This window comes from Lathamus discolor, chromosome 3 (assembly GCF_037157495.1).
Source record: "Lathamus discolor isolate bLatDis1 chromosome 3, bLatDis1.hap1, whole genome shotgun sequence".
Taxonomy (NCBI): domain Eukaryota; kingdom Metazoa; phylum Chordata; class Aves; order Psittaciformes; family Psittacidae; genus Lathamus; species Lathamus discolor.
The window spans coordinates 79,431,734-79,456,719 of NC_088886.1; the positions used below are offsets into that span (position 1 = coordinate 79,431,734).

At 38.7% G+C, this 24,986-nt stretch overlaps 1 protein-coding gene across 3 annotated transcripts in view; it reads right to left on the reverse strand.

The window, feature by feature from the left end:
- Positions 1-24,986, reverse strand: part of HECW2 (HECT, C2 and WW domain containing E3 ubiquitin protein ligase 2) — a 162,787-nt gene that overhangs the window by 27,141 nt on the left and 110,660 nt on the right. For all 3 annotated transcript variants that reach the window (XM_065669961.1, XM_065669962.1, XM_065669963.1), the window contains 11 exons: positions 24,281-24,381; positions 21,437-22,777; positions 20,177-20,272; positions 16,124-16,274; positions 15,667-15,770; positions 14,925-15,049; positions 13,231-13,416; positions 7,593-7,727; positions 4,773-4,875; positions 3,672-3,768; positions 1,898-1,981 (listed from right to left, as the gene is read on the reverse strand). In XM_065669961.1, the coding sequence (XP_065526033.1) occupies positions 1,898-1,981; positions 3,672-3,768; positions 4,773-4,875; positions 7,593-7,727; positions 13,231-13,416; positions 14,925-15,049; positions 15,667-15,770; positions 16,124-16,274; positions 20,177-20,272; positions 21,437-22,777; positions 24,281-24,381 (2,523 nt within the window). The remainder of the gene's footprint in view (positions 1-1,897; positions 1,982-3,671; positions 3,769-4,772; positions 4,876-7,592; positions 7,728-13,230; positions 13,417-14,924; positions 15,050-15,666; positions 15,771-16,123; positions 16,275-20,176; positions 20,273-21,436; positions 22,778-24,280; positions 24,382-24,986) is intronic.

Sequence of the window (24,986 nt, forward strand, 5' to 3'; positions counted from 1 at the left end):
GTTTAGAAGAAACTGAAAATTATTTTCACTTAACATCTGAAATAAAATATAATTTCATTCTTAGAGTATTTTTAAAAACATGATGTGTTGTACCTTCTTCAGTCCCTAAGCATAAAGGAGTTTGTTTGGTTTTAGTTAGCCACAATTTAATAACATGCAAAAGTATGTATGGCGTTCCCAAGCAATAAAAATACCAGAATTATTGATTCTACCCAGTTATTTACTACATCTCAGAGTGCTCTACAGGACATTTATATCATTCCCCCTCCACCAGCTGAGGAAACAGAGGCATGGAAACAGGTCTTTCCTAAGGCCATCCAACCAGCCAAGCTAGACACAGAAGCCAGGTGTCCTGAGCCCCAGGAAGATCGAGTCACCATAATTAGAATGCAGGGGGTTTTAGGGTTTCACAGAGAAGGGTCATGATGACACCATACTAGAAGATACCGTTAAAAGTAAAAAGCTACCAAAACTAAATAATGGTAAGAGAAGAAATTCCATCATCTCAGTACACCACTTAGCCCACCTTTGATTTTAAACTAGTATCTACTCACAATAAACTCACAATAACTCAGTCCAATTTTGAGGTTTAACATTCAACATTTTAAGAAACTAATGGAGATATAGATAACATTTGCTCAACAGTACATCATTGGAGCAATGGTACTGTTAGATTATTAATAAAATCGGAAGAAAACCCTCATGCAACTCTTCAGTTATGTTTTTTGGGGGGAAAAAAAGTACATGAAGAGAAGAATTTGAAAAATACGATACAGTTATTCTAGGGACACACTGGCTAATACTTTAATCTTAAAAATTACTTACACTGATTACTGCTTTTCTACAAAAGAAATGTTGCAATAAAAAATTAGAATTTGCTTTATTACCACTATAAAAATGATCTTCAGTCTTTGCTGTTAACAGAACACTAGAGGGAACAAAACCCAGTCAAAGAGCAGTGAGAAAATCATTCATGCAATCTTTATTCAAAAACAAAGAGCCGAAGCCAGATTTTAATGTGTAAAAACTGTGTCATCTTCAGATATCAAAACAAAACTCTTACTAAGGTTTTTTAAGACACAATATTTGCATTTTAAATAAGTTTCAGCATGGCTTTAAAGGGAGATTTTTTTTTTTTTGAAAGCTGTAATTAATTCAGAGATTTAGGGACCAGAAAGGATTATGATTATGCAACCTGACCTCAAAATACTACTCTTAATGCCAATCCTATTTCACTAGATTCAATTCCGTGAATTTCTTGATGTACTTTATGCAAGGGCTTAATTCTAGCAAAAAATCTGCCTGAATTTTTTAGTTAATTGGTTAAACAAAAAAGTATTAGAGAAGCAATTCTGCACTTCTTGAAAGCTGTAACAGTATTTCCTTTATTAAAGGGGAAAACGCTTGACAACGCAGTGTAGAGGCAGCAAAACACGAAGTAGCAAAAATACATCTCAATTATAAACATTCACAAATACAGACTTCCCAAATCATGGAACTAAACAGACACATTCTTGAAGCAATAGAAGGCACATTCTTCCAAAGAGGTCAAAACTGTATCACCTAAACATCAGAGCTGAGTGAAACAGGACAATAAAAGGTAATCTGGGCAAACCCACATAAATCACAAGCACAACACTCTTGCACTCGCCTTTCCTCAGACAGAATGCCACGCTCCATCGCTCCTATGAAAAAACATGACCTCCAACTCCCATCTAGAAACTGAACGTGATGAAAATAAGACATCTGACCCTTGAGTTCTAGCTCTCCCAGCTGCAAGTCCAAGTACTGAAGGGGAAATTATTAGATCACTAAAACAGCCACATTACTGACTGAAAGGCTCCTCAGCAGCTGCCACAGTATATTCCATACGTGCATCGAAAGAAGCAGTGCCTACCTGAGTAACATGACAAGGTCTGCATCACTGGATAAACGCACCAACCCAGGTGTTCCCTCTGTCCGGATGAACTGGATCTTCTCCCTGTGTAAGTCAAAAAAGATTTCCAAAATATCTTTTGCAAATAAGGCACCAATGTACACCAAGGCAACAAGAAAAAGTACCGGGTATATCATAAAAACCTCGGAGTTATGATTCTGTTTTTCAGAAACCATTTTTGCCCCTGCCACACCATGTCCATATGTGTAGCAAAATATTACAACTAAAAGGCTAATTTGTTCTGAGGCATGATTCTCCTGTTGCCCTCATCTCCTCATTGCCCAGGCTGTTTCAGGTAGTACAGACAGCTGACTAGTAAAAAAAAAATACCCAAGATTTAAAATCAATCCTTCCAATCCTTTAAAATCAATCCTTCACACTCGTCGTGTCTCTGAATTCAAAGGAGGCTGAGCCCTGCAGGAGGACATTACTATTCTGAAAGTGAACTGATTAAAAAGGTACTGTCTGTTCTGAACCTTTGTAGAAACACAAGCCATACATTACAGTGCATACTTGTGATTTTAAAAGCGAAGGGTTTATACCACACTGCATTTAAGATCTCTTCAAGAAAAACCCTTGTAGTATTTCTCCCACTCTGTCTCACCCAAGCACACACCCTTCCTATGCCTGATTTGACAGGCTGAGAACTATAGAACTTTATTTTCCTCCTTTTCTCTGTATTTTCCAGAGAACATGCATTCTGCTAATATGCAATTCCAGGTTTGTCAGCCAGGATTTATTTAGAGGCTTTAAAAACAAATCTTTAACGTAGAAGCCTCATCATAAAACTTGTTAGAATGGGAAACTGAAAAACAGGGCAACCTGTTGAATTTTGTGAACTTTAGCAGGATGGCAGGACAAGGAACCAGTGAGTAACATTATGAGAATGGAAAAAAATGAAAAGCAGTGCTGACTGCTATGCCAGCCAGTGTGGACAGGTCTCTGGAACACAGAACGCTGCACTGGCAGCTCTCTGCACATGACAGACCACAACCATCAAACCAGCATTTTTCACATTTAGTGTCCAAGGAAGAGCAGATATGGTTATTCGAGTCATAGTCACTAATATCCAAGTTGTTATTTTATACCTAAATATACAAACCACAATTTTTTTGGGGGATACACTTTGAGAGAGTTCTTGCCGCTTTGGGAATTTCACTTTTTATCGTTCCTAGTCTCAGCATACAAGGGAGTTATAACAACCATACAATAATCAAAGATCATCCTTCAGCAGATCTCACTGGACTAATCCAAAACCTGCTGATACCCATTTTGGAGAAACACTCAAAATTCTTACTGCTACAGTACTACCTCCAAGGTCATTAGGTCAGGACAGCCTTTCTGTATAAATATGCATTGAGAAGACAAGGACAAAACTAAATGCCATTCTGCCTCATGCTCCCAGCTGTACACATACTTAAATGACTGGGCACATTTGCCATGCCATCCAGCTGTCTTGGCACATTTTGAAGACGTGAGCAAACCTCTTATGCCAGTTGTTCAAAATGTTTTCTTGTACATACCTTTATTTGGTAATAGCACATTACCTCTATTGCCCTCAACCTTATTTTAGGGAGTTACAGAGAAATACAATGAAGAACTACTTTCACAGCTTTATGAATAGGCCAAACATCTACAATCAGTTATGTTCCACTGCCAATTTTGAAGGAAGAAACTAATTCTAATGAACATTTAGTCCTGGAGTGGGAATAGCAAACTTTAGTAACTTCATTACCTGAGTGAATGATTCCTGGTAAGATCTGGTTGACGCTCTTGCAGAATTTCAAAAATATTGGGCTGACGTAAAAATGCAACAATCTTGTCATTGTAAGCTGAAAATATCAACAAAAACACCGTGCTGAAACAAGGAGATACCAACAGACAGGACCACAATCCTTCTGAGATCAGTAATAACAGCAGATTTCATCTTTGCAGTTCTAAGTTTAGCAGCATTGTGCTAATATCTTTTCATGTAAGGCTACCAGTTGTACTATCATTTAGGAAACACACCTCTTGACTATGAACCAAATCTCATTGTGACACATCCCTGACACTGTAACAGGTCTAATTCTGCTAGCAATTTCTGTAATATTTTATCAGTCACGCTCTAAACTAAACTAGAATATTCATTGTTAGAATAAAATTGTAGAGACCTTGGCTTTCACTGCACTGAAATCCATTCTCAAACATTAAAGAGTCATTGGAAAAACCCAGATCAAATCCTCATACTTATTGCTGAGCCTGCAGTGCATGCATACTATGTCCCTGGCAAGGGGAAGGATTTAAATTAGCAGAGATTTTCAAGTAAACATGCCACAGTACAAAGAGCCAGTTATAGTCAACCAGATTAATTTATCTTGGTTTAGCACAATGTAACAGCTGTTTGATTCAATAAGCCAAATTCTGTTCTTGGTGGCACAGAAGTCGGTAACTTTGTGTGTATGTAACTGAGAACAGAAGTTAAGCTAATGACTAATTCCAAGCTGATTAACACTTTCTGGAATCCTGCCAAAACAGATGCTCAGAAGTTGTAAAAAAATCACTGAGAGTACATGGAGTCCAATTAGGACACAACCTGGCTCACTGTCTTCAACTGTCACCGCATAAAGTGAGCTAGGAAGGTGAAGTTTTACATCAGTTATTTGGTTCTGCACACTTTCAGTGTTATTCCTGCAGGCTGCAACTGAACAATTGGGAAATGCCGAGGAACAGAAGTAATCATAACAAATAACAACTTCCACCCATCCCAAGCAAATGCAAAACCCAGCAGTGCATGCTGACATGACACACTTAGTCATGGAGAGCTTCTCTGAAAAGAGGCCGGATGCTGACATACCCACTGGAACCACATCCTGGTACTGAGCTCTGCTGACAGTATTAAATGTGCTAGATGGTCTTGGCAAAACTGGTGGTCCTGAATGACGGGAGTCCTCTCCAACCTGAAAATGCACAAGTAACCACAATGACTGTCTCTATGCCAGTGTACATACTCAGACACATAAAAGTGAAAAATCACATGGCTTAAAACTAAGCATGTATGTAAAAGCTTTGCTGGATCACTATTCCCAGGAACCACTGCAGCAGAAATTAGCTGTGTTGTATGACACTCATTAGTAAAACATTATTTAGTATATCATGCCTATTAATATCAAGAATCAAAATTAATTGAAGGTTTATTGCTATTACTAAATAATAGTCCCATCCTGAAAAGTGACTAAAAAATTCAAACTAGGATTCCTTCAGAGGGACTTCTGTACTTCAAGGACATCTTTATCTGTGTCAAAGGTTCTGAAAATCAAATTCTGCTCCTTCATTAGCGCCTCTATTACTTCTGTGCATTAATGGAGTTTCCCTAAATCTGAACTGGAAACAAGCTTGTGGCTGAAGCAGGAAGATAAGGAAGTGAGTTCACATTCAGGCAAGGCAAACAGGTCCAAAACTGGTTAAAATATGTTTCCTACAATCATTCTGTAAAAATGTTCTGATTTTTTTGTGTCCACCTTCTGGGATTACAAATGTTGTACATGAACATTTTTTGGGGTAAAACCACAATGTAAAATTGTTCCTGGTTGCATTTGTGATGTCTGGGCAACTTCTGCATTCTTCTGTTTTTTGAGGCTTCAGTCATTTCTACAGTGTCAGTATTTTATATCTGGTTTACATAAAACATTTTGTTCAACCTCTTTTTCATCCTGCTGAACCTTTGTTTATTTCTCAGATCCCTGGCCTATATGTAATAGTCAGCATTTGAACTACACTTCCAAGTTTCAGAGATCTCTAAAATATCTAACTGCAAGATATCCAATAATTATAAATGTTGTTTTTAAATCCAGTCTCTGAAATCATAAATAAGCAAAAGTCCTGAGATATCGCCCAAGACTTTTGTGCTTTCTGATAATGCCCTCTCAGAAAAATGAAGAATTATTTCCTGTAGGCACTGTGCTTGAAAAGGAATGCCATTATTATTAGCTCCAGCTTCATGCTGCAGTTCAGCTTTAGCTAAAAAGGCATTCCTTACACTGGTTAACATTTGCTTTAGAGCATCTCCCTGTAAAAAATGGGTCAGTGGCTTCAAAACATCAAAGTCTGTGGCAAGGCAAATCCAAATAAGTATTTTGAGAGTGTTATTTTTTCCATTAAGTATTCATCTTCCGCAATAACATATAGTTTCTTCTAGCAATGGTTTAAAAATAGGAAGAGCAGCGGCAACTATGTAATACTTAAGTCATAAGCACATAAGAAAAAGTGTTTAGACTCATACATATGCACAAAAATAAACATCACATCATTAATCCTAGAATGGGAATACTGTATTGAATTGCTATGTTTGAGATTCCTACCTGGAATTATATTTCCATTTAATTCAAGTTACAATTATATATGATGATATAGGATATGGTATATGATATAGGATAACTACACTTGTTTTGCAGTATTGACAACTTCAGCAGACCTAAATCTCTCTATTTTAAGTGCAGGACTTCTGAATGTTGCTTAAAGAAATGTAATTTCAGTGAGTATTTGATAAAGTTAAGAAAACAAATATTAACATATATAAATCAGTTGCAACCAAAATACTTGCTTTACCCTGCTGAAGGTCTAAATAGCTATATGAAGACACTTCTAGCTTCTTTGCCTGCTGCAAGACATCACTGACTACATCACATTGCCAGATTGATGGAAAAGGCTATCAAAACCGTATGTAAAATACACCATACACTGGTGTGTGTCTGAAGTATTGTGGGTGACTAAACCATGTTCACACAGGATGTAACAAGATATGCAGCCAGTGGTATAGCACTCGCTGCAGCTCAGCAGAAGCCCTGTTAGAGAAGTGGCAGAGAAGATTCATGCCTGCTCTGAAACAGACCTCTGGCAGAACTTCACCTGCCACAATGAGCTATAAGAAGCATAAAACAGAGCATTTCTCTCACCAGTCTGAATTGTATTCTTTAATTCCTGGCATGCAATAGCCCTCCCCTGGAAAGATAACTTACAGCTAACAGTATAGAGGTTAAATAAAGTACAACTAAAGTCTAAGTCATTGTACATAAACTTGCTCTCAAGTAAAAAGAAGTTACAACAACAATACAGAAACTGCCCGTGGAAGTGGTTCACTGTGAGAAACCAACAAAACAGTTTTTTCCATGTATTTCTATTTCCAAAGCAGAGATTAAATACATATGCAAAATGCTTTAATAGTCTGATAAGTCTACATGTGTTAAGATATATTTATACTTATTTGGAAAGCTGCATATACAGTTACATCTGGCTGTAAATACACACATGCCCTTTTTACCCCCCCTCTTATTTGCAAAGTTATATCAAGAAGTTAGCAGACATCATGCTAGACAACAGTACAGATTTTGACAGTGAAAGACAGCACCTGGTAATCTGCAACCAGATGCTCTCCTGTGGTTAAATGGGGTTAGTGCAAATTAAAAGTAAGAGAAACACTCATGTCTGATTTTTTTCCTCTGAAATCATACATTTCAAAGCAACAATGGCTAGCAAATAATAAATCTTTGCAGATGAGTACCATATGCTTACACAAGAATAATGTTCCTCAAACAAAGAATTGTGAGGAGAACAGTATGAAAGAGGATGATCCTAAAAACCCAGTGGTTCCCAAAGAGAAGGGGCAGATCCAACTTACCTCACCAGCACTGTGGCTGCGTTGCCTTGTTAAGTGCTGCCGATGGACTAATGCACTAGTGGGCCTGCTGCTCTGTAAGGGAAGCCGGGGGTCGATGAACGTGGTAGTACGGGAGTTGTGGTCAACAAAGAAAGCCTAGAGAAGAAGAAAGAAAAGAGAATTTACAGCAAATTATAGAAATACTTTGGGGTTTTTTAATAGGTCCAAGATTAATGTCTCTTCAGGATCTAGGTTTCATTTGCTGACGTGAGGCTTTGGAAAAATCTTCCTCACATTACTTTGGCTTGCATTTCCTTTCAGAAGAAGAGGGATAACAGTTTTCCATCTCACTGAAGGGATGAATTCTTTAATGTCTTAATTCGTGCCTCTAAAGCCCTTCGAAATTCTCATCTGACAAGCATCAGAAGTAGGAAACTATTGTGATTCTCAAGAAAAGACAACTTAAATGTTTAATAAAAGTAATCCCAGTGTATTCTCCTTTTCATTTCCTTATAAGCATCTAAAAAGATGTCATTAAGTGGCAAAACCATTCCCTTTTGTGAACTATTTACCATATAATTATGAACACAATTGGGTGTATACATGTCAACTGTATGATTGCATCCTGTGGTGAACTATGATTAAAGGCCAACAGGCATTTCTGCCATGCTCCTGATACAACTATTCTAGGTTCAATAACCTTTAAAAGAAAAAGAAGGAAACAAAAAAGGTCAGTCTGGGACACAAAGATGATGGCAACAAAGTCATTTAAGTCAGGCAAGCAGTGAGAACAACCACTTACTGGCTGGTCAGCCATTTGCTGAAAGCAAGGTCACAAGGAGCATGTATCCTGGAAAATGAACACAATTCTGTCCAAACTGAACCAAAAATGTTTCTAAGCCTTGAAATTTAAGCTTTTTCCAAGCCCTGAAATGTAACCTTTCCCCAGTGTTAGTGCTGCAGCTGGAAAGCAGCACTGTTCTATTTCAACACACTTAGGTTTTGTCAGCCACAATGCTAGAAATGTGTGGAAGCAGCTAAAAAAAGACCCTAGTTGTGAGCAGCAGAGTTACAGGAAAGTGACATCTGGTTTGAAGAATCAAAGAATCTGGACCAGCAGAGAGGTGTTTGGGGACTGTGGGGGCCACTTCTGTGTTTTGTTACCAGTAAGGTACTTTGACCACAGGTTCATAAACAATTCAGTCCTGTGGTGTCAGCAAGTGAAACATTCTCATCTTCCCCCAACCCAACCACTTGTTTCATCCCTTGCATGCCCTTCCTGCCTTGTGTGGGCACAAGTGTCTGTGTAGCCACATACTGAACCCAGCTGGGGAGCTGGCCCTGGCTAAAATTACTCTCTTCTTGTCCCTCTCTCTGATGGTTTCTCTAACCTCAGAGAGCCTTCCAGGGATGAGAGGAAAGTAGAACTGGTTCTTTTGGCAGCAACATCAGCTTATAGTATTCATGAAATCACTGCTTCAGACTGCGTGGTACAGGCAGACCAGAGAAAATGCAACTCTCTTCTGACTGCCATGAAGGTAGGTAGACAAACCAGTGTGTCATGCTATTCAGCAAATAAATGCCATTGTGGACTGTGGTGGGAGAAAATGTTCGTACTTCCATTTCCCAAGGAAGGAGAAGCATATGGAAAGACACTAAAGTTGCAAAGACTTAGAAATGCTCCTGAAGAGGGCAGCAAGCCCCCTACAGCCCTAAACAGTGACTGCCTGTACCTGTAACCTGCGCCTATAAGCAAGGAATCACATTACCTGAACAGTAAGGAAGAACTCGGTTTGGCTCATCTGACATAGTTACGGACATGCAAGTGAAACTGACTGTTCCACAGTTCAAAAACTATAAACTGTATTCAATAAATGCAATTTTAATTGAAACGTTTGAGCCTGATCCAGGACTTGTTGACCTTGACAAATAAGGATGTCACCAGCAGTGCAAATACACAGATTAGAGAGTATGAAAAACCAGTGTGAAAGTAAAATGAAAACCACTCTGAAATTCAGTTTGGGACCTGGAAAATGACTGTAAGAGGCTGCTGGAACATACCTAGGCTTTCTGAAGATTTTGCTCCCGATGGATAGGTTTCTTTCACTTACTAGCAAGTGGTTGGTATAGCTTTTTTTTTTTTTTCCATGTCCATGTACCTAGCATTCTAACAGTCTGGTCTATGTGTATTTATAAGACATGAAGCACTTTTATCAAAGCAAAGGTTTATTTCATTAAGTCAACATTATACTGTAAAATCACTTAGAAAAGAAAAACTGGATTTTGATTCAATATAAGAGAAAGTAGTACCTACAGTTGTGCTACACAGCTCTTTGAGTTAATGCAGCAATTTTGAGATAATGCATGCAGTGTTCTTTAGCATTATTTAAGTAAACAGCTTGGCTTAAACACAAAGTTAAAGACAATCATGTCTTACTAAATATGAATGCTTACAGGCCAGCTAATAATAGCTACTTCAAAATAGAGCATAAGTTACTACTCTGAAGCTTCAGTGAAGAGAATCATTGGAGCTTCAAGGCCTTAGGCTGGACATTGGCACACAGCTCAAAATACAGTGTGGCTCACAGACTCCTTTCAAAAAAATTCCTCTCATAACTCCTGTCTAGCTATAATCCATAAATCTATGATGCTTGAAGAGACTGACATAAGATGGGTAGTGCCAAAACTACAGTAGTCCATTAAACTTGGATTGTTGCCCAAGTTATCATTCCAATTCAAGTCTATGAAGCTTGCTAAAGTACTTTTTCTTCCTATTGAAGACATTTGTAATCAATTACAATGGATTCCTTCATTGTAGAAAGAAAAACCAAAAATGTCTTACAATAACTTACTATGAATTTGCACATCTTGCAGAGATCTAATTAAAAAGTATACACATTTGTATCTGGCTTTAAAATATGAATGTGTTTACATGTATTACACAAATGCAATGGGAGGCACAACTGTATAATACATGTGTGTATGCATATGTATGCAGCAGTGCAGAATTTCAAAGTTATGGGACTGAGTTCAGTCCAGGGACCTATCCAGCCTGTGTGATGCTTCCTGACACCACTTTTTCCAGTTGTCTTCTGCCTTCGTGTGGTCAGTGACTGACGATGGTTCATCTGTAATGCCAACCTGAAGTTACATCCTAGTTACACCAGACCTTTTAGGGAGAACTGCATGCCAAATGGATTTTATCGTCTGTAGTGGATGCATGGACGAGTCAACGAGGACTGGGCAATTGGGTTTTGCTGTGCAGCTTTGCAGGGAGTTCAGAGGTAGGCAGTCCCTAACTGACCTTGGCAGACAGCCTGCAAAGAGGATAAGCAACCACGACCCCGCTGACACTGGGAAGTAAAAACTCTACTACTCAGCACTGAATAAGGGTCAAAAAGATCAATGTGCCTTGTGAGCAAGAGCACCAAGCCTCTTACTATGATATACTTGAGAAAATAAAGGAAAACCTCATCTCAGCAGGAAGAGCAGCCAAGGAAAGAAAATATAATTATATATTGTGGCATGGCTAATTTCTACTTTCTTCCCTTTAGCTTTATGCTTTAATAAAAGCAGGTCCAGTTTCAGTTTGGTCCCATTAAGCACTGGTCTGACCATGTACTGGCCACCATCTCTCTCAAGTGCTGAATAGGCTTTTCTACTTCCCACAAGTGCTACTTGTAAAAAAGGCAAGTCAACATAATGAAAATCAACAACACTGAGCCTAAATCAAAGTGAAGAAATCCCAGTGGGGATTTAGTCAGTGCTTCCTCTTGTTGATTATTGTTGTGGTAGCACCACTGTTACCAAATACCACACCAAAATTCAGAGGTCTGATTGTCTCTGCAGAGTGCCTATTAAAGTCAATTGAAAATTGCCGTATTCTTCAGGAGAAAACTGGCCTCTGAAGAGTGGAACAGGAAAAAGAATGACTTAAAACAGAAAAGAGGAAGGGAGACGAGGAACAGCATAACTGCACATTCCTAATCATGTTTCTAATGAAAAAACACAGTCCTTTCCAGAGCTGTTAATCCTAAGAAGAAAACAACTCTCACTTTTTCTACCCTTCAGTTGAGAATCTGCCTGCAGTCTTTGCAGGCATCAAGATCATTATTTATATGGACACTCACAGCTAACAACACCAAGACCGATAAATGTGAGAACTGAGAAGCTTGATATGCCTATAGTCATAATAAGGACTACTCATATGAACTGATAGCCTTATCACTTCCTCACATGCTAAACACAGTCTACTTTTAACCCTATCTTCCACAAAGAAAATAATACTTTAGATAGTGAGGATACACTAGTTTAAAGCTACATTACTACTATAAAAATGTCCTTTGATTTTAAACTATTCAATGTCCCTATTGATGAAACTTACTATACACAATTTCTTTCCTGTTAACCAATAAATAACCAATAGAAAGATCATGCCCAGAGCTATCCCAGTCTTAAGTGCAGCCATTTTATCTCAGAAACTGATGAACAGTGGACTAACTCAGAATTTGGGTAGGGGACTGTCCTGGGTTCAGCAGTAGCAGTCATTTTTCTCCTTCTTAGTAGCTGGTGCAGCGCTGTGTTTTTGACTTTCAGCCTGGGAGCAATGCTGATAACACCGATGTTTTTAGTTGTTGCTCAGTAATGTTTAGTCTGATCAAAGACTTTCTGAGCCTCATGCTCTGCCAGGGAGGAGGGGAAATCAGGAAGAAGCAGACAGGGCACCAGACCCAAACTAACCAAAGAGGTATTCCATACCACAGCATGTCATGCCCACTATATAAACTGGGGGCAGCTACCCGGAAGGGTGAGATCACTGCTCAGGGTGGTCTGGGTATCAGTTGGCAGGTGGTGAGCTGTTGTATTCTCTTCCCTTGTTATATCCCTTATCATTATTATTATTGGTGGCAGTAGTGATTTGTGTTATACCTTAGTTACAGGACTGTTCTTATCTCAGCCTGTGGCAATTGCATTCTTTCAATTCTCCTCCCCATCCCTCTGGGAGCTGGGGGGAGGAAGGGGGGAAGTGAGCGAGCAGCTGTGTGGTTCTGAGTTACTGGCTGGGCTTAAACCACAACAAGGACTCATCTAGGAAAATGGTTAAGTTTTAAAGGAGAGAAGTGCAAATAATACACACTAATGAATCCCACTCAAGACTCTGAGGTTGAAGAAAAAAAGAAGTCCTAAGGAAAAGCTTGACAGTTAAACAAGAAAAAACAGACTAAAAATGGTTCAACAATAACTAAATAAAATTCAGTAGACAATAATAAAGTAACTTTACGTCTAAGCTATCTATCTTACGAGCACACAAGCAAAACTCCAAAGAACTTCAATGAATCACCTGTATTTACAGAGTAGATAATTCTTTTCAAAAGAAGTTTTAAACATCCAAGTTAATCTAAGACACTTATTTAATTGTAAAAAGGCTACAGATTTTCTAGCAATTTTCCTTATAATGATTAATACCCAATTATCAGCCTCCCTCTCCTTTCATATAATGCTTTGTCAACACAGACAAGAAATTCCAATCTTCTTTTGGCAAAAGCAGGAGTAAAGGATGCGCAGCTTTTACATCTGGAGAACTACGTGCACTTATGCTCCTCTCGAGCACCTGAGATCTAAGATCAAGCACTCAGAGCTGCACACACACTACAGTTACCTTGCCCTGGTGGTCGTGTTTCATTTCCCAACCTCTCGGAAGCTCCAGCTGTTTGTTGGCAAACATGTTGAGGAAGCCCACCAAGTCACGGTTATGCTGGTAGCGCTCAAAGTGGTGGGTGTCCCGCCGGACTTTGGTGATCATGTGCTTCAAACACGTGTTATTTGTAAACATGCGGTAGGCACTCTGAAATACAAGTAACAAAAGGAAATGCTTTTAAAAGATATAAATTCTTCTTACTACAAAAGACATACATAAATCGTTCCTTAAACCTTAAAAATTACCTCCAACTAAGCCACAAGGGTATGAAAAATATGGTCCTTTTTCTGAGGTTTTGGGATAACTGTTTGATGTTTCTTATTTATTTTGCTTGAGTTTCATACTTGCAATACTTGACTCACTTCAACAAAGTGTAAAACATATTACAGATTCCACTCACCACACTTGTCCGTGGCACTGTGAAAAATCCTATAACATTAAAATGGCTTTAAAAGTAGAGATTTCATAGATCTATTCTAATGTCTGGGATAATGAGTGAAATGCAGCCATAGACTACAGCAATAAAACTGGTAAGATTTTGTGCAGGACAGATACAGAAGCTAGAAGAACTTACCACAAATCTAAGGTCCTTTCCAAACCTAACTATTCTACGATTCTATGATTCCATATAAGTATTGTTTCCACATTTTGACTTTTCAAAAATAACCTATCATTGTATATCCATGTATAGTTCCTCAGAGCACTGAGGAATAGGGAAAAGTTGAAACAAAAGGGGTAAAATAAACAGTTAACAACCTTTCCTCAAAAAATAAACCCCAGCCAACCAGAAACCAGGTCTTCCTCCAGGATTAGCAACAGATAGAAGCCAAAACATAGGCCCTCCTACCGCACTGTGCTACTATCTAAATAACTCTGTGCCTCTACACCCCTACTCCCTGGCTAGAGGTCTTATCTACCCATGTCCTATTTCAAAGACAGAGGTAGATAATCCTAATTCAAGAAAAAACTATGTAAACTAAGCAGAATTATTCAGATACAGAGAAGCATACACATATATCAAACCCAAACTAACATTGATCAGTAATTTAAAAAACACTCAATTGTTAACAAGTGCAGGCAATAAATTTTTCATTCCATTACTTCTCTTCACACTATACATCCTGTTACGCAAAGGAAAAGATACACTGGGAACAAAACCCCAAATACAGCTATGTAAGAAGCAGCACTGACAAACAGACAAAAGAGGAGAGGAAGGAAAATGCTTTTTTTTTTGTTCAGTGTGACCTCTAATATATTTTGATATAAATCAGGCACTCGGGGGGGGGAGGGAATCATCCCATAAACACCAATGTGATCTTAAAAAATAAGCATCATTTTCATTCTAAGAATTTTCGCTCACCCTCTGCTAAGCACAGTAAGAAAGCTGTTGCTTTGATAAACAAATGAGTTTTGTATCATAATAAAGATGAAGAACTAAGGGAAAAATAAAAACTATAAAAGCTCTATTGCCAACTAGTATGACTCTTACAGCCCACCAGTTTCAGGGGTGATGATGAGTGTTTGAATTTATCCAGCCTTCTTATTTACTACCATTATCTTGGCATCAAACACTGAGCAATATCTTTGTACACAAGACAACTATATTTATCAGCACATAATTATGAAAGTATTTCAGCTGTAGATGCTGTACTCACAGGGTTAGAATGCAGCACTGTAAAGAATTCTGGGCTGATAAGGAATTTCACAGGGGGAGATTGGAGCAATAAAGTAAGTCTGGATCTGGAGGTAGAGTGAGGCAGCACATTCTCTCTTCGAAAATCTAACAGCAAAGGGAATGACAAAGACTTCTAGTAACAATCATTACCAAAGCATCACTGCAAACAGCTTTACCAATGTGAATCACAAAGGAAAAGATTTACGAATATGTCGTAAGACAAACACCATGAGTAGACTGTCTAAAGAAGTTACAGAATGTCCATCAACTGAAGAACGTGTTATAAGAATATATGAGATAGCATTTGCCAAGAATGGTTTAAGTATAGCTCACTCTATATATCTTCAGTATGGGGATGAAGCCGATGACTGCCCAAAGTCTTTTCTAGTCTGTATTTTACCATTTCAAAACACAGTTGCAGATTCAAAATATTTGTAACCTAGACCACACAATTTTATTTTTTTCACTTCAAATGTCCTGCCTATATTTTACCCAGTCAGGTACCAACAGAAAGAAAAATGCTCTGAAACTCACATTCTTTTTCAACAGGATGAGCCACAATCTTCAAAAACTAAACAGCAACGAAAACAAATGGTTTCCTTTTCACCCAGACCCAGGGGGAGAAATCAGATTTTGCCCTATGTCACTTTCATTAAATCATCTATGAGATAAGTGCTCCCTTTAAGGGGAGGAAGAAGGGAGAAATCTGGGGTATTTTTAACCTGCATTAGAATGGTGAAAGTCAGTTTCCTCTCCAGCTCCATCCACGGCATTTGTATGCTCTTCAGGCCTGTCATTAGTCATTGTTCTTCTGATGCTCTGGTACCTAGGGTTAGAAAACTGGACTTTATATATAGTACATGGTACCTATGATCCAATTCTGCCTCCAAGGGAGGTTGCCCATCTTTTCTGCCTTGTAGGTTAATATACATTGAGCTCTAATTTCTGCATTAACAGCCTTTTGAATTTCTGAAGGCCGTTATCAGATTTTTTTATAAACACAGGTGGAATAGAAAAGCCCTAGAAGCCCACATGCAAATTAAAAAGGACAACCACTTAAGAATAAACACCTCTAGCCCACTGGGGTAGCAACTGTGACACTGTCTTCATGCTCAGCTTTACAATGGTGAATGCAGTTTTGCAAGCACAAAGTTCACAAACAACAATGGCAGTTCTTACCGGCGATTCAGCTGTTCCATTTGCTGTATGGAATTTGACCTCTGGAGAATCTGTGGGGCTGGGGGGGCTGTGGGACGCTGCCATGTTGTTGTCCTGTTCACATGGTCCACATAAAATATCCGTCCATGGCTGTCAATTCGAGCCTCCCAGTCTAAGGAGCAATAAAACACTGTGAACTATGGAGGGCTTGGGGTTTATTTATTTATTTTTAGCTCTGCCACTTTTGTAACTGAATCTATTGTTTCAATTTTCTATTTCTCATTTACATGATGACTTTAGGACAGAACTTTCTTGCTAAAGGGTTAAGAGATGTGCCTTTTCCCTATTATATCCCACAAATGAAATTCCCCACTGTAAGTAATCCATATCTAATAATTCCTCTTCCTTTCTCTATTCTATTTCCCATTAACTGTCACAGGAAAGAAAAACCAGAAAAATAAAAAAAATACCAGGATATTCAGTCTAATTCTCTTGGACTGAAGTAATTCAAGGTCTAATCAGAGGCTTTTTTGAGTGCAAAACACCAATGGATAAGTACTAGAAACCCTGCAAAACTTGACACCTGTCATTGTTTTTCCCCAGCTAACAGTAATAAAATAGCTCCTAGTGCTCCTCCTGGGTTTTACATGTTAAAAGTAAACAGAGCTGCCAGAAAAGATGGACAACTGTAACAATAAAACTCTTTCACATATTAAATGCATGTTCCAAAGTTGCCAATGATGCAAGTATAGCAAATTCAGCTTCTTGTCTGAGTGATAATTATGATGCTGTCCACTGGTTTTGCAACACAAGCTACAGACAGTGCTGGAAATCTAGAGGATGGAGACAAACCAGAAGAGCTGAGATAAAGCATTTGGGACCTTTCCACAACTGCACCTGACTTCTCAGTGCTCAAAAGAAACCAGCTGAGCCACAACACCTAGGCTTTAGTTCATAAGCTTTGGGGGTCAAAAATACTGTCTGCCTAATAACTGCTTACAAAATGAGCAAGATAGCAAGACACCAATCATATTTCACATACAGAAACAGGCATGCCTGATTCTTGCACACTGCAGAAAACGTGCAAACCATTTAGCAATTCAGTTGAAAAACAGTCTCTGAGAGCTCAGAAGGTTTCTATAAGAGACTTTCTATATTGCAAGTCTAGGTGAAAACATCAGTCACTGCACTGTCACTTCACTGGCAAGCAACCAACGCTGAATCACTGCCGCTCCGTGAGGAAAGAGGGCATAAAAGTGTCTTGACAGCAGAGAAGGAGAGAAAAATTCTACTGTAAATTAATACTGACAGCCTTAAAACCTCAGGCTGTTACTGTATGCACACTGTAATTTCTGTTACTTCAACTCTGGGAGGCAGCAAATGGCTTGCTGCATTCCACTGTAGGGCCCAAGTTGACTCAACAAAGAGGGAGGAAAGGCAGGTTTTGAGATAAACTCATGTCACCTCCATACACAGATCTGTGTTTTAGCTGGCCACAATGCAAATTACTCTTCTGTCTCTATGATCCACAATCAAACCAGCCTATTAAGTGTTTAAAGCACTTCTAGTGTTAACAAGAGCTATGTAGGAAAGTAACTCAGAGGCTCAGAGGAAGAAAAGACAAATCAACACAAGAGGGTAGGAATAAAGAGAACTATTTAAGGTACCAATTTAAATTCCAGGAGAAAAAAAGTAAAAATTTTCTATTATACTGTAAATTGAAAATACAAATTAAAAAATAAAGTGACATCAATGCAAAGCTTATGGTGCAATCACTGTATTTGCTGTTCAAAATAATGTCTTTTGTATCTCAAAAAAGCAAACAAACTTTTCAACGTTTTCTGAAAAATGTTTCCATTCCTTAAAAAATTATTGAAACAGATGGTCCTGTGCAAAGTCCCACTTCAAAAAAGTAGTATCTTGTGAGGAAATAAAAATACTCCAAATTAACCAGTTTGCAAACTACACAAAGCACAGAAGTATGCTGGGAGGGACAGAACTGTTCACTGGGGGGACACAACAAAAAAGCAAACTAACAAACTCAACAAAACAGTTTAAATTTGTGAATTCACTATTTTGCTTACATGTTAAATCCTAAACCACTGTATGAGAGTTGAGATTTTTCTTGTGGTGATTTTATGTCCAATCTGAGACACAGTCACCGTTTCTGTAACATAGTCTTGCAGAGGAAAAGCATTTTGCCATCATTCAATTTCAAATACGTAAGTTTAAACACTTGGACAATGGTTTCTAAAGTAAAGAACCTGCCTGCATCAGTGTTGGTATGGATAATGATATCTTCCATTAGTCAAATCACTCTTAGTCAAATGTGTTACAAGTAACTGAATTTGGCAAATTGCAAAACTGTATTTCATCAAGGTTCTGTGGTCAAGCTTATCTGTTGATTTTTTCTTTGGAATATAGGAATTGGAGAAAAGAAATGTTGCATGTTATAGGCAGAAATACTAGATTAATATTAAAATTTTTTTCTCTTGTTCTTTAACCTACACTCAATTGAAAGAAATGCTTCTATTTTTCTTAGTTTCAGATTCTGGTGAAACAAAAAACAGATTGCAACCCAAATAACAAAGAAGTTACAGTTTATAACTCAAAATTACGTTCTAAATGTTTTCTCTCATTCTTCACTATTAAAATATTAAAGCTGTTACATATCAAAAAAAAGAGCTTTGGAGAGAAAAACTGAATCTAGGCAACAACTACAATTTAAGATTTTATTCACATTAGCAAATGAATGACCTACATGAAGTTTGCATTGGGCTTTGACTGTAGCGGCATGATGTGTATGTGCATGCCCATGCATGACTGTGTAAAATCCCAGCAAACGTCAGAAATGTTAGAATACCACACAGTCAAACCTTCCCCATTAAGAATGCAACAGTTTTTCCTAGTTATTGTAGTGTACAGTTTGCTTCTGAAACACAAAGAAACCCGCATGCATAAGCCGTGGTACTATAAAAGCTATCTCTACGTATTTCTTGTTTATTATACAGATCTCTGAGTACTCCCGGTAATATTCTGTCATTTTCTGTATGAAAAGAGATAAAAATGCAACTGAAATATAGGTCTCCTAGGCATAATTTTGTAAAAAATAATCCTGGTTTACTGAGGTGGCAGTTAATTGACTTTAGGATCCACATGGAGAACTCATTTGTCATATACACTGACTGTAACAGAAGCAGCAGCAAGCAAAATCTTATCATCATCCTGGATTTCCAATACACAGTTATATCTGGGTTCTACAATCAGGCTCTTTCCAGTAATCTAACACTCTCCAATTACAGAGCAAACAGTTCCATTCCACACTGTGACATAAATTCATTTTACACTAAATAGATGAATTCCTGACTCCTTTAAAGTAATAGAGCTTTGCCACAGATTTCAGAGTGTCTGAATATAATTTTTTTCTTTTGTTTTAAAGGTTGTTGTGTTTTTTTTTTTCCTTTCTCCTTTCCTTAAATATCTAATACTGAATAGCTTTTCATTGCCCCAAGTTTAAGAAAATGCATCAGTCCAGCAACTGGCAGCAATGCATTTTTCATATGCATTAGAGAAATTATAATTTATCTGCCAATTTAGACTCAACTAACTGTTGCTTAATAGCCAGGTTTATTTTAATTCAAAAAGTCTTTACACTGCCTCAAAAAAATGCACGGAAACCACAGACACCTTTCACATAATCTGCAGTGATTAAAGACGTTATATATTTCTCTGTAAATCATCATCATACAAGAAGTATTCAGAGATTTCAGAGTGCTTGACATCTTTCAAGTGTCTCACATAGCATATCGCCTCACCTCCCTACCTATGTGCGTTGCATACTGAAAAGGCAGCACTATGCCTTCCTTCTTCTCCACAAATGTCACTTAGCAAGTCTGTATACACCAGATATAATTATGAAAACACATCCTGATAGTTTGCAGACTAAGCACAATCATCACTTAGGACTTCTCAGTTGATCATTCTCAGTTCTCACATTTAGAAAAGAAAGGTAATTAGATCTCAGTAATGAGATTCAGGCAGCTTATCCCCCAGGCAAAGTATGAAGAACCTCACTTGGTGGTAGAGCCTCATCCACTCTCTGGTATCGGCTAACATCCTGACGTACTGAAGGCAGCGACCTCAAAGGCTGATGGCCATTGGCTTGAGCACCTGGAATCAAAATGCCCACAATTATTTTCCCAGTCAATGTAGGGAAGCCCTACAGTTGCCTCTAAAGTGAACAAGGCAAGCTAAAGCTTTTTCAGGACTACTGTATTTAGGATATACCCAACAATCATATATTTTGGGAGGCAAATAAGTTATGCCTATAGTTCTAGTAAATGATTTCTCTCAGATGTAGTGCAGTCCTGACCCTGAGAATGTCACCTCTTGTGATGTGCCACATCCACCCATGACGAGCAGAAGCCAGGGCACTGAAACAACAGTGTGCTCCCTAGCCATATTCTAGCAGGGTACAAGGACAAAGCTTGACTGGCCCTTGCTGTAAGGGTGGGAGGTGAAACTGTCCATTGACCTTCCCTGCTGCAGCCACACTGATATGCAAAAACATGGTGCAGACCGACCCCTAATTGAGTCCCAAATGTCTAGAAAATGCTGTAAAAAAAAAAAAAAGAAGTTTTGACAGTATTTGAAATAAATACCAAAATTATTCTTTCCAAATCAAAGAGCTGTTTATGAAGAGAATGAATTACTAGATTCCCAAGCCTTTGAAATATTATGGGAAAGATGCATTCAGAAACTTGACTGATTGGATCCATTATAATCCCTGAAGAAATTTAACAGATAACCCATCGTGAAAGGCACTTGAAAGTAATCTGTTACGGTCAGATATCCACTTTCAGTGATTTTCAGTGAGACAGAGACCCTTCCACCTTTCTTTTGATTACCCTTATGTTTTAATGCTAATATATAAACATTTGAAAGAAAAGGCCCAGTTTGCATAGTTCCTGGAATTTCGTCCCCTCTCATTACCATTTTGATTTGCAAGTAGGGTAATACTGTGGAGTTCTTTCCTCCTCTTCATCCTCCTTCTCGCTACTCTCTCAGGAATTACAATATATCCAGTTTCAAAATAAACATGCCTTGGATATTTCGGGTTTGATTTTTTGTTAAAGCAAAACTTCCAAGATTCTCTTGAGGAGGGGAATGAATCTCAAAGGAAAATACAAAACCAAACCAAACCGAAAAAACCCAGAAGCTTGAAAGATAATTAAACAGAGAAATAAAGATGTTTATTTTTCAGATGTTAATTTTTTAATCGTATTTACTGGCTGTAGAAAGGTCACTTCAGAAAGTGCCTCCCGCAGTAGTTACCTCCAGTAGCTCCTTCAACCTGTGCTGTGGCACCCTCACAAGCTGCTTGCGCTCCTTCAATTTCTTCATCCTGAGACTGGCTGTTGGCAGCTGCTGCCTGCAGGCTTCTTCTTCTTTGCCAGATTTCTTCTGCTTCCTCTTGGTCTTGTAATTCACCTGCCTCAGCTGCCTGTCCTTCCTCCTGAAGTAACTCTACCACAGGCAGAGAACCAGAAGTACTTGCAGAGTCCTGTGTTTCAGCACCTGGCTCAGTTCTAGCTGCATCGGTGGCACAAGCTCCCTCTTCCTCTTCCTGAGAGGAAAAGGCTGGAGTCTCAGGAAACCTGGCATTTTCAAATGAAGAACACCGCATTTCCACTGAAGAACGTCGCACAGTCGCGCTTTCATTGCAAGAGCTGTCTGCCCCTTCCACGTCACTCTCCCCTTCTGGCCGGGTACTGGCCTCACTGACGCTTTCCGTGCGAGCAGGGTCACTCTGCTCAGTTTCTGATGATATCTGGGAAGGTTCAGACCCTTGATCAGTGGATTCTGTTTCACTAATGCCCCTTCTGCTCCCAGCACTGGCATCGGCAGCTCCTGCATCTACACTGCTAGGAGGCTGCTCTGCCTCCTGAGCGGTACACGACTCACTGCCAGCCTGGTCTGCTGGTGCTTCACTTTGAGAACCTTGCAGGCTTTCATCTCCTGCTAACTGTGATGGTGGAAGCTCTGGGAGAGCCTCGCGCTGGTCATCAGTTGATGGCAAAGGAGCTTCAGAGGTTGAAACATTTTCATTCTCTGCAGGCCCTTGCATTACCTGATCTGATGAGTAACTTAAACCATTTCTTTCAACATTTCTTGTAGCACCATTAATCATTACTAAACCACCATCATCTTCCAAGGAAGATGGAAAACCCAGGTCTTGATGTAACTCATGCTCCTCTTCATCTGAGTCAATGTGAAGCATAGCATTAAGTCTTGTGTCAGTAGGGAAGCTACTCCTCAGTTTTGGGGATGCTCCACGTGGACGCTCACCGCAGGCAGATGTCCCAGGTCTGGGATGATTACTGTGCTCTATTGCATCCAGATAGTCATTTAGTGAGTCCTGGCGACCTCTGGTAGGTGACGACCTTGAAACACCAGAGGTCAACTCATCTTGGTCTGTTTCCAAAGTTCTACTAGTCCTTAAAGGGTGTCTCAGGATTGCTTCTCCAGAAGAATCCTCAAGGACTGGACCGTTGGAACACACTGTGGATGTATCGTGATGTCCTGGTGGCATGTCCTCATCATCGGAGGGGCTCCCCAAGTCTCCATTTACAGAGTTCACTCCCAGCAAAGTGCCAACTGTTTCTGGTGAAGCATCTGCAGAGGCAGAAAGACTGAATGTGAAGCACAATCCAGCAACAGACAGTTCATTCTACTTTGTCTGCATCACAGAAGTGGTATAAAAATACACATCTTTCCAGATGTTTGCTTATTTCAATCAGACAACTAAGGGAAGAAAATACAATTAAAACAACAGAAGCATCTACAACATTATAACAGCAGGTACAGAATTTTCACTGTATAAGTCTATATTATTTTGCAGAATATAAAAAATTTAAGGGATATGAAACATGAATTTAAATTGCTCCCATTTTGCTTTCAAAAGACAGAGCGCTACCAAACATCTTGGCAAACTATCAGTAAAACCAGCCTCACCACCAAGGAACCAGTTCTCTACAACATATCTCTCATATCCAAAAGTAGGATTTACACAAAGCTAGTCACTAACATCAGCTGTCATTACACCCTTAGCAGCAGGCAAAGCAGCAGCTGAGATCACATGAGGAATCACAAATTGTATTAAAGTATCAATTCTTTATACAACATTTATTTTGAGTTAATGTATATGAACTGTAAAGAATGGGAATCTACATAAGTAAAGTTCATGAGATATTAGCTATGCTATGGGAATACATATAAAAGAGAAACAAAAATAAGCCATCTCATTTGAGAGACAAGACGGTATCTCCCAGCATGGAAATTAAACAGGCACAGAGTTGAAAAATGAAGCTGTGTCTGAACACACCTGCAAGAAACCTAACATGAAGTTGGTGAACTGGAGTGCCTGGCAACAAACAGGACTGAAGACAGAAGCATTTTTTTAATGGTGACAAAGCAAAAACATTAACGAGATATGTGACTACATGGCTACAATAAAGACAAGAAGGTTCTATCAAGTTAAAAGAGCAGCATCTCGCTACCAAAGAGATTATATCAAGCCTAATGAAGGAGAATCTAAGAACACAAACATGTAAATAGACACATATGATGTTATAAACATGTAACTGTACCAGCCATGTTCTGCTAGTTGCTTTCAGAACAGGAAAAAAAGGGAAATAAAAGAATTGCCTAACAGAAGCATATATTTTTAGAACTGTAACAGATATTCTTGGTTCTAAGCAGGACAGAGTCCTGTGAAAGTGGGACAGGACAGACTGATCTGCATGTAGAGTAGCAGAAGGGGAGAGCTCAGGTGGAATCTTACTTGCAACTGCTTATCTCATCCAAAGGTGCTGCAGAGTGAAGAGAAGCAATGAACTAGATTACCCAATCTGTCCAACAAAATGAGAATCATAAGCAGATTCATTTAAAATCTATCTAACAAAATAGGAAAACAGTATGATACGTGTAGCTTTGGAACTACCATCTCCAAAGCAGAAGCTGACATACCTAAACTTTGAATCCCAATAGAAAAACCTATAACAGAGGACCGTACACAAATGAGAAAGTATATTATCACGGAAAATCCTATAAATAGAAACACACAGAAATTCTCTCCATCCAGCTATCTGGAGATCCAGATCATTGACAAATTCTCACCTTCATGAACAGAAGATGTGATTTCCACCTTGAACTGGAGATACCCACTTACATGATCAGCTGGGAGCCTTCTGCCAAGGTTATAGCTGACAACTTGGTCTCTGCAAAAATAGATACTGGGTTGTTGTTGTTGGCTTTTTTTTTTTTTAACTAGTTTTCTTTTTCCAGTATTTTGTGTCACAGGCTTTTATCAGCTAAGGGTGGGCATGACAGCAGGTAATTTCTATTACAGTGTTGAAATCAGTCATACACTTTTGCTTGTATGGAAAAGCACTTGTATAGAAAAGAAAATATCTTCCTAAAGTCCTAAAGAAATCAAAGTGCAAAGGATCCCTTTCCCCTAACCTCTTCTTTCCCCCAACCCAAAATGGTCTATAACTAACACAATCTTTCATTTATTAAAACCTCCTGCCCCCTTGTGGTATTTTACTATATACAAAATTCCCAGACAGTTTTTTCACATTTTAATTTTCATTCAATAAAGCACTTTTGCATTCCTATTTAGGAACACTTTCACTGTTTGGATCTAACTTCAAATAGGTTCTTAAGAGTTACTGAATTCTGTGGGATTCAGACTTGACTAAACACTTGTATCAGCTTGAGACTTGGAATTAGATCCTAGGCTACACATTCTTACTAGGCATAGCCAGAATTTGCAGCCCCAGTCCCACTCAGCACAGCTGGGACAGCTGAAGGGAGAGAAGGA